Raw genomic sequence first — 19,956 nt, 5'->3', positions numbered from 1 at the left:
TACAATTATTAATAAAACACTAATTATATTAATATATTTTAAAGTATTACAAGCAATATTAAACTTTCGTTTATCTAAAAACAACACTTTAGGCCCAAGTAATGTTTTCGCCCAGTTTTACTATCTAATCAAGTCCTATAATTACATTGCTACCTGTCAACTTAAGCTCAATTTAATGAGATGCAAAAACTAATAGGCTACAACACGCTGAGATGAAAACGACTAAAATGGACTGTTGCTAACAACTAATTAAATTACTAATTTGCAACAAAAGCAGTGCTGAGGAACAGAGAGAGAAAGCTTTTTTCCAATATCCCCCAGCTCCTTCACGGCCGTTTCGGCCTACGTCATAAGAAAACGGGCGGCATTGTGCTCCAGTCATATGCAACGACAGCTGATATTTCCCATCTTCTCGCATGCTATAATTGCTTCGTCCATCTAGGCTGTCAGTAAATCTGATAGTACGTGTTTATCACTGTTGCCCGCACAACACGAGCAACAAATTGGGTGTACGAGTATGACGCGCACCTTATCTGTCTTTTGTCAAAGCAGCCAGGATCTTGTGCTTTTGCGTAGCCGAGCAGGTTCTCTTCATAATCAGATGTTGTCTGTAGCGTCTAGTGCTGTTTTTGGAAGGGCTGTTTGGCGGCGAGAATATGGCAGTCTGCAAGTCTTAGTGTGTGGGCAAGAACACTAGTGAGGTTGAGCTGCCCCTGTACAAGCAAGCTGTGCCACCTTGAACCTTTGTTTCCAAATCAGCAGTTTGCCTACAGCACTGATCATTAGCAGAGCAAGTCTAGGGAGGCCGTCGCCAGCGCTATCTCTTCAGGGGCTTCATTAGGGACTGCTGAGAGAAAACATCTTACTGGCCGAGAGGCCTGGGTGCAGGGGTTCACAATCCAGAAAAGTCAAGCACCTAGAGGAACATTGTAACACTGACAGCTCTGAAAGCTCTCTTTAGATGAAGATCTGGAGTTGAGGGTATGTTTCTGTAGGGTTATGGCCTAGCTTTACACCATAGGCGATTGACATTAGGGTTGTGATGGTGAGGAAATTTTCCCACCAGTTAATCGACATTTAACAACACTGGTAATACCAGTATCACTGCGGGGGACGGGGGCGTTTCCTATTTTCCTTGCTTTCCTTTGCTTTTAAATAGCTTGTAAAAGCGGCGTGTGCATTTTACTTTCACTTTCAAATAGTGGCAATTCTGTGTAAAGCAATTGTTCATTTTCAGTTCATTTGAATTTTCCCCTCTTTTCTTCGCCTTTAAATAGATTAAAAGCGTCATAATAGCAGCAGATCAGCGTCAGTTGCTTGAATGCAACAAAAAAATACAACGTCAAATTCACTTTAGCCTATACAAAGCATATAACTTTTATTAACAAAACTAAAATAAAAATACACCATGCTATAGGGCAGGCTATGCCTTATATAAAATAATAAATAACTTACATAAAGTTTAAATACAAAACATACAAATACAAAACTCGAAATAGGCTAAGTACACATAAATAATATATAACCAAATAAATAAGAAACGTAGAATGTTTATTAGCCAAATTAATAAGAAAGTTTGGAGACATCTTAATGTCAAATAAAATAAATAAATGACACAAAGTTTAGAAAAAGTAAAAATCAGCAAATAATGTAGAACCAATTAAATAAGAAACAAATTTTTTTTTAAAACTTCCAAAATCACTTTAGATAAATGACAAATTTGCCAAACAGGCGATTTTGCATTTCGTTTCTAAACTAAATTGTCTGCCATCGTCTTGTCTGTCTCACCTCACTTTTCTTGTCAGTCAGCTCGACTCACTCTCCTCACTGGATAAATGAAATCTGATTTGTGATTTGATTGTTGTTGGGCATGCTAGATTGAGCAGCCGCATTGAGTTTTTAATTGGGCCGCGGTGGGCAAGTGACATAATCAGTGTTGCGTTTTAACACAGATATCACCGTCAGCACCGTCTATCATGAGAAGCCTACTAGACATGTATTCTGTGATTATGTAACAGTTCAGAGCATTGACTGTGGGTCCATGTGATAATTGGTGGACACAGACAGAATTGAGAGAGAGGTCAGACAGGATTGGGGAAGGACCGCAAGATAGTGCTCAACGACAACAGCGCTATATGTCTGTGCACTGTCCATGAGTCTATCGGCATCAACAAACATTGGTTTTAAGAAGAAAAAAAAGTGTAATGGATTTTCTTTCTCATCTCTTTAATATCAGTCTATTATTTTGTTATCAAAGTAGTATAGATCAGGCTTATTATACTACTTAAGTGGAGATTCACAGCAGGAAAGATTGGCTTAATAAAACTTTAGCTGTCAATGCAGGAGAAACATGCAAACATTTGTGAAATCGAAGGTACGTGACTAGAGAAAATAGAGATAAAGGGCTGTGGTATTTGGCGTTTATCCAATGGTCTGTGGGTGGAGGTATAAAAAAGTTTGAAATGTGAAAGTTGGCTCTGTAGTAGTTTCAAGAAAACCCCCGAAGCGGTCAAAAGTCAGCAGAAATTGTCAGCAAAAGTCTACTAGATTTAAAATCTTATATAAAAATTGAATACTTGGAATTTGTGCTCTGCATTTAAGCCATCCACAGCAGTGAGTAGTGAACAAACACGCACACAGACACACACCCGGAGCAGTGGGGTTCTGTGCCTTGCTCAAGGGTCTCACATTGAGGGGTGGAGAGAGTGCTGGATATTTACTCCCCCCTCCTACAATCCCTGTCGGACCTGAGACTCGAACCCACAACCTTCAGGTTACAAGTCCGACTCTCTACCCATTAGGCCACGACTTCCCCCAATAATTTCCAACCATAACATGAAAACAATTATTGACCAGAATGTTGATGTCGGTACATCCCCACTCTTTATTGTTAGCTGTAAGCATTAAACTAAATAGCAAATGTTATATGTTGAGATATTTCATCAGAACTGGAGCTTATGAGAGGCTACAGCTGTAATGGTTGACCAGAACATGATCAATGATGTACAGCATGGCTCAGTCCTGCTCCTCCCCTCCTGGAGAGTTTAGTTCCAGTGCTGCTTTAACACACCTGCCTGTAATTTCCAAGTGTGAACCCAAAGACCTTGATTAGCTGGTTCAGGTGTTTGATTAGAGTTGGAACCAAACTCTGCAGGACGGTTCTCCAGGAGCGCGGCTGAGCACCACTGATGAGCGTGTGTATAATGAGCTGATGAAAGCTGGCACTCACATTGAAAGTAGAGCTCCTCGTCCCCTTCCTGATCGGCCTTACTGTAGCCGCAGTGTCTACACAGGGAACAAAAAGAAACTAATTAAAGGCCTGCAGTGACCAGGCATATGATTTCAAACATAACAGGGCTATTGAGGGCAATACATCTTGACTCAACCTGAAGAAATTGTGAAATCGGAAATGTTAATCAGTATGTTTTTCTTGACACGGAATAGAAATGCCATGAATTCCTGTTCCGTTCTGTTCCAAGCTATGAGCTCTGAGATAAATTAATCAATTATGTGATTTTTGTGTGTGTGTGTGTTTGTGCTGGCAAGTTGTCTTTCACAATTAATAGGTTTAGGAAAAATAAACATCGAGAATAAGTAAATGATCTGCAATCTGGAATTTCTGGAAATTATCTTGCCAGCTGATTACGGGAAATAACTCCATAATGAATTTAACTGATATGGGATACCAAAGCATTCAGAGCATTCAGTGCTAATGGACATGCAGAGGAGCAATGCGTGTTTGTGAAGGATTCATGGGAATTAGTTTACTCCAGTAATATGACAAACATTATGAGTGAAATTTCAGATGGAAAAACACTGGCGTTCTTGGTTCAACCATGACAAACAGGTAAAAAAGGTAAGACTGGGAAGGGTGGATTTGCAGTTGTGAATCCCATTCTGGGGTGTATGCTAGCAGCATGAGCTTGTGAGGGGGAAATGCAACAGAGGTCACATTCCCACAGTGTACGACATGATGGTGGGTGGGTGTGATCACACGCAAGTGGGCAAGGGTGTGAACTCCACAGCTATGGTGGCCTTTGAGGGACACAAAGCAAACTGAGAGAGCGTACGAGACTCACAGTAGCGGAGAGTCAATGGGGGCCGCGAGAGCGTACCTTCTCCCTATGATGAAACCAAACACCATAAAGACCAGGATTATGGTACCGGCTACCGCCACCACCGCAATGATGATGACTGGATTCTGCTCACTCGATATGACTGTAGCTGCAATTAAAACACAAATGAACAACACAAGATGTCAATTGTAGTCCTGTAAGTTTGTTAATAAAATATAGGAGTTCACAATATATAGTTACCATGTTGTTAGCCAATATTCAAGTTTTTTTTTCTTTTTTGTTTAGTTTTGTTTTAATATTAAATGCTCATTTCCCCTTTTGTAGATTTAAGTTATCTTTTTCTGTCATCTAACAATCAAAGTTAATTTTTAAAAATCATTTAAAAGTACTACTGAATGTAATTTTATATATATTTTAGAAAGACAGGTAGAAAAAAAAACTTAGTCAGTCAAGTGTGTTTTAGTTCAATTATTCATTCGTTTTAATTTAGTTAAATCATGGCAAAAATGTAATTAAAACCATGGAACAAAATCATTTTTATTTTTTTATTTTTTTTGAACAAATTAGTGTAACGTCACCACGGTTTACCAAAACTGAATAATATATTGTAACTATTCATTAATAAGTAATAGGAAATAATTTTTCACAATTTCTGCTTTTCTCCATGTCATGTAACTATTTTGTTACAAAAGATTTCTATTTCATATAAAAGCTATTCTTTTCTTTCTGTTAAAAAAAAAAAAAACTGTTATATTGAAACATGTTCCTTGAGCACCAAATTAGTAATTTCTGAAGAATCATGTGACACTATGATTGGAGTGATGACTACAACAAATTTAGCTTTACCATGACAGGTAAACAATCACATTTTAAAATTACATATTAATAGAAAAGATATTTGAAATTGTGACAATAAATAAACTAAACTAATATTACTGCTTTTATTCTATTTTTTTTTTCATCAGATTAATGCATAACGTCATGTGTAGGACTCGTCATGTGCGGTTTTTAGTGTTTCATTTCAAATTTATTTACATAATAATAATGACTTCTAATCAGCCACTTACTGATCTGCTACTGGAATCATTTAGAATTGTAATATTTGTGTATTCCTAATTAACTATTTGGCAATAGGAGCAGCAGAATAGCTTAAAGCAAAGCTTCATTGAAAAAGCACGGGACGGTTGTAACCCCTTTTCGTCCTCTCACTGCTGCGGGGAGGGGCTGGCTCTATTTTAGTGTCTCGCTGAGTGCACGGTTCTACTGTTTCTGAAAGTGGGCTTAATAGTCCCAGATGGTAATACAGTGGCCTGCATTTGAAACAATGACACATTCAGGTTGGATTGTTTCTCGTTAGGTTTGTTTCTCTGAATCGAAAATACTGCGCTCATTGACGAACTGCATAGGGAACCGAAACTGAACATCTTATCGAAAATACACAATGTCTTAGAAACAGTCTGGGTCAGAGATTTTAATCAGGAAGAAACTGGACCTTACCTTTAAGTGTAATCGGATAGATCCTAATACAAAACCTTGCTAATTTAGCGCTAGACTAGCATACTTCTTAACAAAAAAAACGGATTAAAAATAGCTTAAAATGGCTTTTTAAGCCATTGTTTCACATACTCTTTTGCTCACCAGATCCAGTGGATTCTTCCTTGGTGGTGACCTCTACTCTGGGACCGAAAGTGCCGTATCCCGCGGCGGTGAATGCTCGGATCTGAAAGATGTACGCTGTGCTTGGCTTCAGATTATTGACTGTGGCTGAAGTAGACTTTGACTTCACGGTGGAGTAAATGCGATCCTTCTGGTCCTTTAGGTTCAAAAGAAGAAAACAAAATAACAATCTTGTCACAGGGTATCAAAAGCACAAATTGTACAAATTCTTTACAGAGAGGGGTGGTTACGCTGAAGTGTTTGGCAGCGAATAGTGGAGCATTTGGCCTTTTTCACACGCAAAGAGTTCAAGCAGAGGCAATATCACAGTATTTCATCCGTAACCTGGGTAACCAGAAGCGAGCTGTTTGCTAGGAGCTGGTGCTTCATTTGCAATTGGAATGTCAAAGAGAGCTTGAGGAAACACAAACACATGCACACCCACACAGAGTATACGGCTGATCCCAATTTGCATGCTATCCATCCTATATAGTAGGCGAGGTTAAGATTAGTGTGTCACAATGGTATGCAAAAGATGTCTGAAGATGCCTGTTCTATTTTGAGTAAAAAAAAATGTTCTCCATGCTTTTTTTTGGTTTATATTGCCCACAACCTGGACACAAAGAAAGAAGTTTGTACTGGTCTACTAATACTATTTCTTTGTCTTTCTTTTTTTTTTTTAGTTTGAAACGAATTCATTTATAATAAATGTTGTTATTTTCAGATAATGTTAAAAATAAAAAAATCAATTGTCTAATTTAAATGTTTGAAATGTATTAAGATAATGAATTTGGTTATATGCTAACATTTAAAGCAAACATATTAATCTTTGTCCATTTCATCCTTAAAGTAAAAAAAAAAAAAAAAAACTACAATTAAAAACAATGAATAAGCTAATTTCAGATAATGTTAAGATTGTGAAATAAATTGTATAGGAGGAATTGTGAGATGCAAATTGGCAGTTATTGAAAAATAACATTGCAATTAATTTAATAATTAATTTATTATACAAATGTGATAGAGACAATTACAAGACTGAGATATCACATAGAGATATTGTGATCATATAAAATAGTTAAAAATTCTGATAAAACAAATAATAAAAAAGAGAGACAAAAAAAGGTGTCCTCAAAAACTGTTTTCAACATTTATGATGATAATAATAATAATAATAATAATAATAATAATAATGTTTCTTGAACACCAAATCAGTATATCTGAGTGATTTCTGAAGGACATTTTCATGTGATACTGACGACTGGAGTAATAGCTGCTAAAAATTTAGCTTTTCCATCACAAAGATAAACTGAATTTTAAAATATATTACCATCTGATATTTCATAATAGTATTTATTTTATTTTTAATCAAATAAATGCAGACTTGGTGAACACAACATACTTAAAATTAGAAGTATAGAAGAAAAAAAAACTGGATGGAAATGGGCTTTCCTCCATACTGTACATGCAAACCCACATCCCCTGTGTGAACACACCATGTGCAACACTGCTGCACCACAGCATTTTCCCACTGATCTGCAAATTATCTCTCATGGACTTCAGAAGAGAAAAAAGAGAGAAAAAAACTCTTAAATGGAATGCCACAGGCTGTTAGGACTGAAGTCAAGCTTGCTTCTAATTTTCAAACAGGATGGACTACAGCCAGAGAACGCTGCTCCTGCTTTCACACTGCCTAAGAGACCGGAACCCAACAGGCCAGCTCCTTTCTGCTCATGCCTGACTAGCTAACTTACGAGCTTGAAGGTAGACCCTACAAAGCTGTGCTTTATAATGGATGTGGGGGGAGGAGGGGTGATACTGAACAGGAGAGTGAGCTGAGGTGAAAGAAAATGAATGTTCATGTGTTTGTGCTCATGTTTTTTGGGAGTATGATTCTAATTAATGTTTTAGTGACAGTGTGTGCGTACCTGCAAGGGATTGTTTTGGGGTGTTTTTTCAATGAACAGATGCTCAGGTAAAAATACCAGATGCATGTGTGCTACTCTGGTGTGTGTGTGTGTGTTTCTGAAGTGGTCTTAAACGTTTACGAGTGTTGCTGTGGTAAACTAAGATGGACCTGTGTATGTTTGTGTGGGATTGGTGAAGGACCTCAGTCTAATTAAAACCTTATGAGAGTCTCATTCATTATATCAATTAGAGGGGAAGGATCCACTCAGACCGGAGCATTTGACTGCAAGCTTTGTGCACATAGAATGCACATTGGGATGCTGATAGACAGGCAGACACAGTCATTTTACATTTTGTGAAACACACAGACATATATTCATTAATATCTTATGTTCTGGAGCAGGTGGTGTGTACTCACTTTCTCGTAGTACTTGATCTCGTACTCGGTTATGACGCCATTGGGCTGCTCTGGTTCCTGCCAGGAGAGCTGGACGCTGTGCTGCTGAACTCGCTCCTTTATCACCTCACTCACTTGAGATGGAGCTGAAAGAATGAAAACAGGAAAGATACTGACTTTTAGTAATTCTCTACACATTTTCAACTAGTACAATTAAAAACAAAATAGTATCTAAAATGACTAAATTGATTTATATATATTTAAAATGAATTTATTTCATACTAAGTATAGTTGAAATATTTACTGATATATCCCTAAAAAAAAAAGGTCAAACTTTTTTTGGAGTACTATTTCTTAATATTAAGCCTAAATGGGTTTTAATGCCTATTTTAATGATGATAGCATGATCTCTGAATAATAGCAGTCTATAAATGCAAGATTTTTAAATTGTACCTAAAGTATGCTTGCAGACTTCCACTTTAGCACAATTAAATATACTTCAGTTGGTTGGTTGGACTTCAGCACTACTTCTGCACAATTAAAATGCATTTTAAATGCAATTAAAGTACAAAATTAGTTGTTCTAGTTTAACAGATTTAAAGTATCCAAGTTTAGTAAATTTATATTACAATTGCAGATTATTTTATTCGGCACATAAATATTTAAATGTATTTGTAGTATACTTAACATGAAATCAATGTATTTCAAATATACTTTAATATATTTAGTATATTTTTCACTAGGGATTTTAGGCATTTATTTTATGCATATTTTTTTAATTCATTGATCTCAACAAAGCTTAAAGGAATAGTTTACCCCAAAAAGAAAATATTGTCATCTTTTACTTACCATTATTTCATTACAAGCCTGTACAAGTTTCTTTTTGCATGCTGAACACAAACAAAGATGTTTTACAAAATGTTGAAGAATCAAACAGTTGTTGACTTACCTAATAGGGAAAGAAAGATGTGGGCCAGCAACTGTTTGATTACCAGCATTCTTGAAAATATCTTCTTTTGTATTCAACACATGAAAGAAACTCATACAGGTTTGGAACAACGTGAGGGTGAGTAAATAATGACAAACCTTTCATTTTTGAGTGATATCTCTTTAATGTTAAATATTTTTATTGATTCGCTTTTAATATTTAAAATATAAAACTACATTAACATAAACTTTAAAAATGTTCAATTGCAGGAAGCCAAGTAATTACCTATATTAAAGATAATGCGTTAAACACTTGTTAACAAAAACATATAAATAACAGAACAATATAACTTATAGTATTAGATGGTGTTTGGATAAAATAACCTAAAACAAATCAAACTCATACTGAGCGAACAGCATGTTAATATATTCATATATGCATAAACAAAAACTATTCCCTAGCTTTAATGCAAATTCAGTACCTGGCTGGCACAAATGCACAAAGACAGAATCTTGTGTCACTACTGCTCCTGCTGATGAATATTCACTTGGTGGCTGCTAAATGTTTACACCTCATAATGGAAATTTCAATTACTGAGCAAACAGCACAAGACAGCCTTATCCCAGTCAGAGTAAAACTGCAACGTCTGGCTTATGAATGTCAATTAAGTCAAATTAATTCTGCCGACACATGCGCAAGCGTATTTTAGAGAAATGTACCCTAACCCCAACGCTGACTTTCCCAGCACCTCAATTATTCCCTCCCTTTAGCACCACTTCCCAATCCATGTTTGCCTCCTATAGTTTCTTCTCCAGTGTGCCATAATTGTCTTTAAATTACAAAGTTATTGCACACGTTGTACGTTCACTCGGTATACTATTTCCAAATGCGGTGTGAATTTAAAACGAGGGGCTTGTGGGTAACCCAAATTAAATTCCTTGTTTTTAATAACTTCAGAAATAAGATCCGTTCGAAGGTAACCTTCGGATAAGGACGTTCTGGAAGAAGTGCATGGAAATGTAGCGTTCATGCATACGCCATTAATGAGTGTCCATTCTCAACGGACGTCTGTTAAAGTAAGAAAAGACTTTTCTCAAGATGAAGGAAAAAAAAAGAGAATTAGGCTTCGGGAGGAATTTAACTCAGGAGAGAGAGTGAGAGAAGCAGTGATCCGTTGAGAGCAAAGTTTCAAGGTCATAACCTCATTTGACCCGGGATTTTGTTTTGCGCTGATCTCATGGCAATGAGTGATTCAGGGTTAAAACCTCATTACAGGACCACGGATGGCAGCACAGATCCAAAACCGCAACAGTCAGACTGTGTTTTGACATAGCTAGTGTAATCCAACTAAAACAATCTAATTTCCCATCCAGATCTGAAGGTCGGCCAGACCGAACGCACACCATACTGTGCCGGCCTACATGCTCATTTGTAACAGCAGCCAAAATCCTCACTCTCCTTACGAGGCTGTTCAATCCAAACCACAGTAATCATACTGATGCATTTAGGGATGTTACATACTCAAAGTGTTTTAAACTCCCTCAGTTGGAAACTGTGCAGATGAAGAGGCCGGCTTTTTTTGAACAGGACTGATTTTCTACTTTTAGCAATAGTCAAACCAGTCTGAGTGTCTCAGAATCTGTGTTTGTTTTTCCTTTCTGTCCACATTCATTGTATGCAGAGAGTGTCAATTACCCATGAGGAGTGGGGCGATGCAGGCAGGACATAGCAATTTAAAGAGCACACTTGTACGGCACTGAACCAGTTGTATTGGAGTAATTGGATCTTTTGGCCCTTTCAAACTGACTGCTTCTTCTGTACTAGTGGGTATGAGGTGCTCGACTGTCTCTCGGAGTAAAAGCCTAGCTCCTTTTAACCTGATCTGGGAAATAAAAGTTGTGACTGTTTCTCTAGAGTTACTTTTCCCACATGAAGTGTTTTCCTGTTATTCTTCTTGTATATCTATTTCCATATCCAGCACACCCTCTGACTTCTGAATCTAGTTACTATATACAAACACACGTACACTGCTTTTGGGGTCTCAGAGGCACATTTCCATTGACGAGGCAATCTGTTAGTCACTTGTGTTTACTTGTAAAAGCACTCAACTTTGGCCCTGAGGTAAAAGACGTCGGTTAGTTTTGACAAGCCATGTTGGCCACCAGTTAACCACAAAGTCAAATAATAGTAAGTCTAGCTTCAAAAAGTAAACATTTACATGGGCGGATGTATTTTTAGAGAAACAAGAGCCATCTATAAGCTAGTATATGAAGGCGAACTGATAATCTACCCAATATTGATTATATTTAAGTTATGGCTGATAATTGTGTCTAAATAAATAATATATTTATTTATGAAAAAAAAAGTGCATTTAGCTCTTCAATGCACAAAAACACATTTGATAATGCCCACATATATATTTATTTAGCCCTTAGCTTTCAATACATATCTCTTATGAAAGCTAAAACACAATTTTTTTATTATTATTATTTTAAATAATTTAAGGCAAAGTCCAAACTTTCATCATAAAAAGAAACCTCGGATTCCAGCAATGTGGGACCGGCTGCCATCCCCTCTCTCCGCTGAGAACCAGCCGGGTAATTGAGAATCGAGCGTAGTGACAGCCCTCATATCGACTCGAATCTTTGAGCTGGAAGAGAGACCCTGAGTTCAGTGTTAATATGGAGGAAATGTGTCCCTCAGTCCCTCTCCGTGGCACCTTCCCTGTGGTATGTTTAACCACTGCCCTATAACAACCATTAATGACATGCTTACCTCAGAGCGAGTCAACCCACTCCCACTATTATCGCATGAAAGGGGCCTAACACAGCAGAAAATCATATAATTGTTCTGTCTGTCCTGAAGCGGCTGTGTGCGGGGGGCACGTTTGGTGTGCAGTGGTTGGGTGACATAAAAGCAGATATAAGTGACCTTCTCGAGCCTCCTAATGCATAAGTTAATTCAAGCAGAAGCAAGCGTCTATCATGTTCTGCATTAGAATACATTAGGGATACATTATGCATAGATGTTTTTATATACTCTCAGCTCCTTTCTCTCTTCCCTCTGTTGGCTGGCTGTGGCGTTTCTAGAGTATCTGAAAGCACTAGAATGGAATTATATAACAGAAATCATTTTCTCTCTCTGCTTTGCTTGCGCAGTATTAACTTTGAAGTATTTTAATTATCCAGCCACTTAAGTCAAGGCTGACACTCTCATGTCCCCGGTTTCTTTTCATCCACCTCAAAACGATCAAATAACTTTGAGCGCTTATCAAGAGACGCCGACTGAAATGGCGCCACAAACACGTTCTAAAGCGCTGCAGTGCAGTTCCTGTTCTTTGACAGGAGCCTGAGATTGAAGAATGGAGGTTTCGCTTAAGCCAAGGGCACAGGAACGATCTGAGAAGCACATTATAAACCTTATCAGCCTGGCTCATGAATATGAATTAGGCAATGTAACGTTCGCCCAATGGTTCTAACTGGTTTGCTGTAAAGCAGGTGGGAGCTGAGTTTGTTTGATCGATTGCTGATGCTATCATTCAGCAGAGGCATCTGCTAGGCTTTAAGCAGACTAAATTATTAGTGCATAAAATCTGTTAGGATGAGGGTATATTATCGATAATCGATATTCGATATGACTTTAAGTTTAGGGCAGTTTAATAATGTGTAAATTAAACACAATTTAACAGAAGCTGATTCAAAGTGCTGTACAATTTTAGATAAACACTTTTAGTAAAAGTCTGTATCGAAAGTAAGTTAATCAAAAGGTAAAAAAAAAATAATAAAAAATAAATAAATAATAAAAGATAATAATTTTTTAAATATCTTAGAAATCCTGTAACAAAAAAAATAATTATTAAATGAAATTATATGTGACCCTGGACCACAAAACAAGTCATAAAGTTACATTTTCTGAAAGCTTTAGATTGATATATGCTTTGTTAGGATCGGACAATATTTGGCCAAGATAACAACTATTTGAAAATCTGGAATCTAAATGTACAACAATAAATAAATATATATATATATATATATATATATATATATATATATATATATATATATATAGAGAGAGAGAGAGAGAGAGAGAGAGAGAGAGAGAGAGAGAGAGAGAGAGAGAGAGAAGCTTTAAAGCTGTCCAAATTAAGTTGTAATCAAAAATGGCTGTAATCTGTCATTTTATGTGTCCAGCTACATTTCCCTCAGTAAAAGCAAAGAACCTAAGCAAAATTATACATTTACAGCAATGTGGCTATAAGTGAGGAGCAGTTTGACGCATGACTAAAGAAATGCTGCAGACATGTCGGGTTGGGGGGTTAGACAGGTGGGTGGGACGTCCTCTCTACCGATTCCTGTCATTAGTTGGATATTTTTTATATTTACGGTCATCTCTTGGCTGGAGCATTAGGCTTTAATAGGTCTGGGCCTCCTGCAGACGGCTATACCAGAGCCCTATGAAAACACTGAGATGGGCGACAGAGCTCTCGTCGGACAGACACTAACGAGGGCTGACGTAATCAACATTACTTAGCTTGACATTTTGACTCTGAGCCGGAAAAGAAAAAAGGCCCACGAAAGAGACGGAGCAGTATATAAAAAAACCTCAAGGAGAGGCTGAACCGGTGTGTGAGTGTGTAAATGAATATGTGAACGGAGACAGAGAGCGTGGGTGTTAGATCTGCCTCATTATTGCCCCTGGCTACCAAAAAGTGTGTGTGTGTGTGTGTGTGTGTTTGTGTGTGAAGGAGAATGTCCTCTTGTTCCTCCTGTCTGCCACTGCTTCAGAAGGCCATGAAAATGGTCCATGTGTGTGTGCTTATTTAGACTAACCTGCATAATGAGTCTCAGACATGAGATTGGGTGTGTGTGCAATTTATATCAGTGGCTCTCAACTGGTGCATCATGACCCAAAATTGATGACAAAATTTATAATATTAAATATAAAAACGTACGTATAATATATAATAAATAAATAATATACAATATGAATAATATTACTTGATTTGTAAGGATGATTGGATGTATGCACTGGGACTGGACTTACAGTGAAGGTTATTTCCTCTCTGTCTGTAGATAGTGCATATACAGTACTTGAGTACAAACATTAGAAAGACTGAGTGAGAAAGAGAAAGAGAGGAAAAAACCGAGATAAATAGAGAGACAGAAGCCAGAAAGGGAAAGAAAGCAAGAATAGGAGAATTCACTCCGTCTGTAGAGGCTCAGTGATTCAGAAAATAAAGTAGGGAGAAGATGATGGCCCGCCGTTTTGATGAATGTTGAGGGAAGCGGCAGAATTGCCGTGACAAGGTTTTCTCTTTTGCTGTCTTACGCTGTCTCTCCCTTTCTCGCTTGTCTGTCCCTCGACCCCCAGCCCCGGCGTCCTCCCGCTGCACACTACCAAACAGAAATGTGCTTTCCCAACCACCGTTACCAAGAGCTTTGTCACTTTCAGTTAGAGCGAGGCTAGGGGGACGCTCCGATTTGGCGCTCCACACAGGAACCGCTCAAGCTGCTAAGTAACGCTTTCATTTCTCTCAGGGATCAAAGCCCAAGCTTTTCGGCAAACCGTGAGACGCTTTAGAAGTGAAAAGGCCACTGAAACTCACATTTACAGTTGAATCTGAAAGTATGAAGTACAGTTATGGGTCTAGTCATGTCTAGTGTGTTTGGTGTTTTCTTTAAATGATGTAAATGTAAGCAACCGAAACATTTTCGTCTCACAACCTGTAATATTTGCTGAAATATTTGAAAAGCTGAAAGCTTTTTCACACTTCTCCTTTCTCACTTTTAGTTCTTCTCCAATACTAATGGCAAGAATTCCTTATGAGAGTCCCTTATGATACATCTTCTGCTTTAGAGGGGTGTTTTTGCTATTAGGATAGCTGGAACTCTCCTATAGGGCTGTAGAGAGAAGTGGAATCCAGTTCAAAAGCTGCTACTGTACCCAGGCAGAAAGGCTGTTCATTCTCAAGTCTGATTTGGCAGAGCCGAATGATAAAAATGACTTATGAATTAATTAAAATCACTTATAGCTGAAGACAAGCTATCAAACACACAAATGACAGAATCACAGTGTAAAAAAATAAAGTCTGCCAGGATGAAAACAAAAGAACACATACACATACACACACAAAGAAGCTAAATAAATAAATAGTAAACAATAAATTAAAAATAAATGGACTAGTCTAGAGGCTAAATGAAAGCAGCGAAACAAAATAAAACAAAACATAGCAGACAAAAGGTTTATCAGTCTCTGATCCAGCTTATTTTAATGAATAAATAAGTTAATTAAAACAATGAAGTAAAATTTATATAAAAAATAGGTCAAATGTAATGGCAAAACCAAACAAATAAAACAAAACAAAACAAAACCACAAAAATCTACATCAACATCTGAAGGAGGTCTGATCTGATTCAGGTTTTTAATTAATAAATCAGTTAATTAAATTAAATTAAGTCAAATCTATATATATATATATTTTTTTTTTTACTCTGGGTCAAATGTGGTGAACAAAACAAAACAAAACAGCAGAAGGTTTTTCAGGTTTATTTAATACCCCTGAAGGAGATGTGATCTGACAGTCCAGCTTCTTTCAGTATTGTGATCACATAACCCTTGATCACATGTCTCACCGGCCATGGGTTCATATAAACAGCCCAGCTGTCCTGTGCTGCAAGCCTGTCGTAAGTTTGGAAAGGCATTTAGGCGTGTAGCAGATGCTGAAATGCCTGATACCTAAAGCAAAGCTGGTGAAGACCCTCTCCAGACTTCCTCACATAAATTAGAGTCCAGCAGTGGCAGCCTATTATCAGCCATCACTGCTCCCATGCACCTTCTGACCCCACACACAGAGTCACCTGACCCGCATCAGAACCATTCATTTACTGACATATAATCATACACTATTACTGACCCAAGATTGCCACTCTCCATGCACTATGAGGTCCACATGTCAAAGATCACTAATGAAAATGCTTCTATCTGGCTTTATACGATCAGCATAGCAATTTTAGTCAAGCATAGATTATAATTTTTTTTTATTATGAATTTCTGAATGTCCTAGTATTTAGATTGTACTTTAGTTTGACACTCTTTTTTTCAGCAGCACACAAGTTTGTTTCAGTCCTGATGAAAGAGGATGAACATCTGTCCATCTGTGCAATAAGCATCACATGACCAATCACACATTTACTCATTTGATTAGTAACCCACAAAAATAATGCAAAATATTTTACATTCATTTTACGTCATAATGTCTCTTTGTTTTCTCATTTTTAAAAGTCTCAAAGATTTGTTTCTTCTAAATGTAATTTATACCTTGAATGTCTTTTGGGCTGCACTTTATATTAAACAGGATTTGTACTGCACAGTTAAAAGTTCCCACTTAATTTTGGTCTTAGATAACATTCATAAACACAATGAGAAACCATCATCAACACAGAGACGTTACAAAACAAGCAACGGCAGAATTATTCTCTCATTTTTTAAGATGAGCAGTGGTTAAGGGAGAGAATGAGAGACATCCGTGCGCATCCCTGAGTCTCCGCTGTGGGTGAAGAGAGAACAAATAGAAATGGTGTGATTATGACTTGACTCCCGTGTGCTAGAAAAGACAGCACTCTGGATTTTAACAGGCTACCCAGCATCCCCTCCACTCAAGCGTGATGGCCTCTGCCATAAGCACCTCATCATCTCCGCAATACACACATCAGCGCTCCACGTTCAATTCCCAACTCCACTGCAGCTTCCGTAGGAGAAACCCTCAGACCACTTCTGACATAACACTCCCCACCTGCTGCTACGAGCCGCCCATGTGACTTGCAAGCAAATCACCAATCAAAATCAAATGCTTGAGGTTGGATAAAACTGCTTTAGATTATCTTGATCTTTGATCTGGATTTCTTCGGAAATAACAAGGTTGAAAATATGGAATTGGGTTTGGGAGGCTTCTTTTTTTGGACTTCACTGAAAGTTTGTACATGCTCAGACTGGCCTCTGCTTTCAGCAAACACACACACACGTTGACTTGGCTATCTAAATGGTGACATTGTATAGATTCCTATTGTTTTTATTTACATTTAGTTATAACTAATATATATATATATATATTATATATATATATATATATATTTCACACACACACATACACACACACACAGTATATAGGACTATATATTATTACATTGATCTTTAATCAATTTAATATTATCTTATATATATGCTAATGAGAACATCTTTAAAAAAGGTCAGGTCAGGTTAAACTCAATTTGCTCCCAAAATATGGTTAAGTAGGTACACACAGAGACAAGCACACACACAGGGCTTTGCAATTAATCAAAAAACTGTTCCATTTCAGCCTCCAAAAATTATGAAAATACAATAATCGAGATTAAACAATTATTGCACCCCATTCTGCCCCTCTTTCTCCGGTCCTCCATTAAAGTCTGCCACGTTTTAATTAAGGTGTAGACAAATGATTTAGATTGTGATCTAACAAAGCACTGTAAAGACTAGATACCTTGGCAGCAATACATAATCATGAATTACCTTTAAAGATTTATTTATTTACTTGTTTGTAATGCTGATTATTCATCAGGCTGTCAGTTGGAAGCGTGTGGACTCAAATGTCATAGCTAGCATGATCCAATGGCACAGATGGTAAAACGTGTAACGTAGGCATTTTGACACGATCGACCTGGGTTCGAATTGAGTCTTGGCAAACTTTTTTCTCCATTTTAAAATTTCAGATCACATCAGAAAAGCATTTAGCATCAATTAAAATGAAGAATATAATAAAAAAGTTGGAAATAAACTATTGGGTAGGGTTAGGATAGGTGTAGGGAAGGCTTTATTGTCTCAATAAGGTAGCATTCATTAAATAATTTTAATTAAAATTACAATTTACCGTCAATAAGTTAATATTGTATACTGTTTTACATAATATCGTATAATGTTTTACAATGTACTAAAATAGTGAGGTGCAGATAATTACCACTATTTGGAATAAGTAGTCAAATTTTAACGTAAAAAAAAATCACAAAAAATACTGCTATTTTCACTTATTGTAAATAGCATATATTGCTAAGAAAATGTTACTTGCACTTAGTGTAAATAGCCGCTGCCATAATTAATTTGGTAAATTTAATAATAATAATTTTTAAGTAAAACTTTTTTTTTTTTTTTCAGTTTCACACTCTAGCGAGTTAAGGTCTTTTACCTTTGTAAGGCAGAATATTGACCAAAATAATTGTGATTATGATTTTTGAGATAATCAAGCATCCCCACACACACAAAAACACACACATGCACAAACAAGCTTCAGTCTAATTACAGACTTTTCAGGAACACAGAAAGCAGTGGTGGGGTCAAAAGATTGTGATGTAATCATAAAAATATGCCACAGACCCCTCTCTCACTGGGCGTTTCATACAATGATCCCGACCGCACTGCCCATCAGAGTGAACAGCCAACCCTAGAAGCGACGCAATCCAAATGAAGGATGAACGTCCTGGGACAGAGGCCAATTTCGGCCCACTCTTCCAGTTTATCTGCTGCCAGCCTGACCTTTGGCTATACAAGAAGCTACACGACTACAAGACATTCTCTGAGTGTTAACACGCGCTGTGCTTTTTATCGTTTGTCTTAATAAAGCGGAGGCTGCGTGACGATTCGCATTTGAAGGGCTCACTAAACAGGCAGAAGGACCTCAACCTTCTCATCTCAGCGAAATGTCAAAGCAATGCCTCAGGCCCGTGCAACACATTCACACTCACACGCCGTGCTGATTGCATATCTGAGCCGCGGCGGAACCGAAAAGCTAAGATTATTCACCAAACAAGCTGTGCTTTAAACTGATGGGTTTTTCAGGGTCAGAGGCACATAGCAAAAGCTATTATTTTAGATTTTGCATGCATTCAAGGCCACTTATCTTAGTTTTACCATAAGTTCAGTTCCTCGGACTATTTCTTAAAGAAGCAGTTCACCCTTACATGAAAATCCTATCATTTATTCAACCTTGTGTCCTGCATGCATGCATTTTTTCTTTTTTCTAAGATGGCTTTTCATGAGGAACAGACTATTTTTTATCAGACTTTTATGAATGTAAAATTTACTTTACATTCATTGTAATTCTATGAAAACGAGCAACCCTGAAATTCTTTATGAATTTTGGTGAAAAAATCATTTTCTCCAATGAATAAATCCTAAATTTTGAATTGTGAATTTTAAAGTCTCAAACTAAAACTGCATAAGCTCTTTGGAAAATGATGCTATTGTAAATAGCAATTTATTATCCCAAACCATCTGTCATCAGCAATATGATTGTATTAATCAGACCTCATATGCTCTTTAATCACAGGTTTGGATGCTGTCCACATGGGTGGAACAAAATCCACCGCTCCACTTTCTGTGTTTTCACTGGTTACATGCATGGCTCTGATTAAAGCTTGCACGAGCGCCAAGGGTTAGTCATTCACCGAGAGCTAACTAAACCAAACATCAAAGTCATTGAACTTTCAAAAAAAAAAAAAAAATGCAGAATGACTTGAGTCACATGAGGAAAGTCAGAATCACACACACTCAAATAGGATAAGATTAAACTCAAAATGGTAAAAAAAAATTCAATATGCTCTCTCTCTCTCTCTCTCTCTCTCTCTCTCTCTCTCTCTCTCAGGTGCATCTCAATAAATTAGAATGTCATGGAAAAGTTCATTTATTTCAGTAATGGTGTTGGTCTGCTTGACTGGCCAGCAAACTCACCAGACCTGAGCCCCAAAGGGAATCTATGGGGTAATGTCAAGAGGAAACTGAAAAACAAAAGACCAAAAAATGCAAATGCAGATGAGCTGAAGGTAAAAGAACTGTCAAAGAAACCTGGGCTTCCACACCACCTCAGCAGTGCCACAAACTGATCACCTTCATGCCATGCTGAATTGAGGCAGTAGGCTAATTAAAGCAATAGGAGCCCCTACCAAGTACTGGGTACATGTACAGTA

General features: G+C 37.3%; 1 protein-coding gene across 7 annotated transcripts in view; it reads right to left on the bottom strand.

The window, feature by feature from the left end:
- LOC127984319 (ephrin type-A receptor 7) overlaps window positions 1-19,956 on the bottom strand; it is a 79,257-nt gene that overhangs the window by 10,737 nt on the left and 48,564 nt on the right. For 2 of the 7 annotated variants that reach the window (XM_052586910.1, XM_052586911.1), the window contains exons 6-9: window positions 8,056-8,180; window positions 5,715-5,889; window positions 4,116-4,224; window positions 3,230-3,285 (exon numbers count right to left, since the gene is read on the bottom strand). In XM_052586910.1, coding sequence (XP_052442870.1) covers window positions 3,230-3,285; window positions 4,116-4,224; window positions 5,715-5,889; window positions 8,056-8,180 — 465 coding nt within the window. Of the gene's footprint in view, window positions 1-3,229; window positions 3,286-4,079; window positions 4,225-5,702; window positions 5,890-8,055; window positions 8,181-19,956 lie in introns of all 7 variants that reach the window. The other 5 variants (XM_052586905.1, XM_052586907.1, XM_052586908.1 and 2 more) reach the window with 3 other exon arrangements.

This window comes from Carassius gibelio, chromosome B20 (genome assembly GCF_023724105.1).
Source record: "Carassius gibelio isolate Cgi1373 ecotype wild population from Czech Republic chromosome B20, carGib1.2-hapl.c, whole genome shotgun sequence".
Lineage (NCBI taxonomy): Eukaryota > Metazoa > Chordata > Actinopteri > Cypriniformes > Cyprinidae > Carassius > Carassius gibelio.
This window is presented reverse-complemented; position numbering and strand designations above follow the sequence as displayed.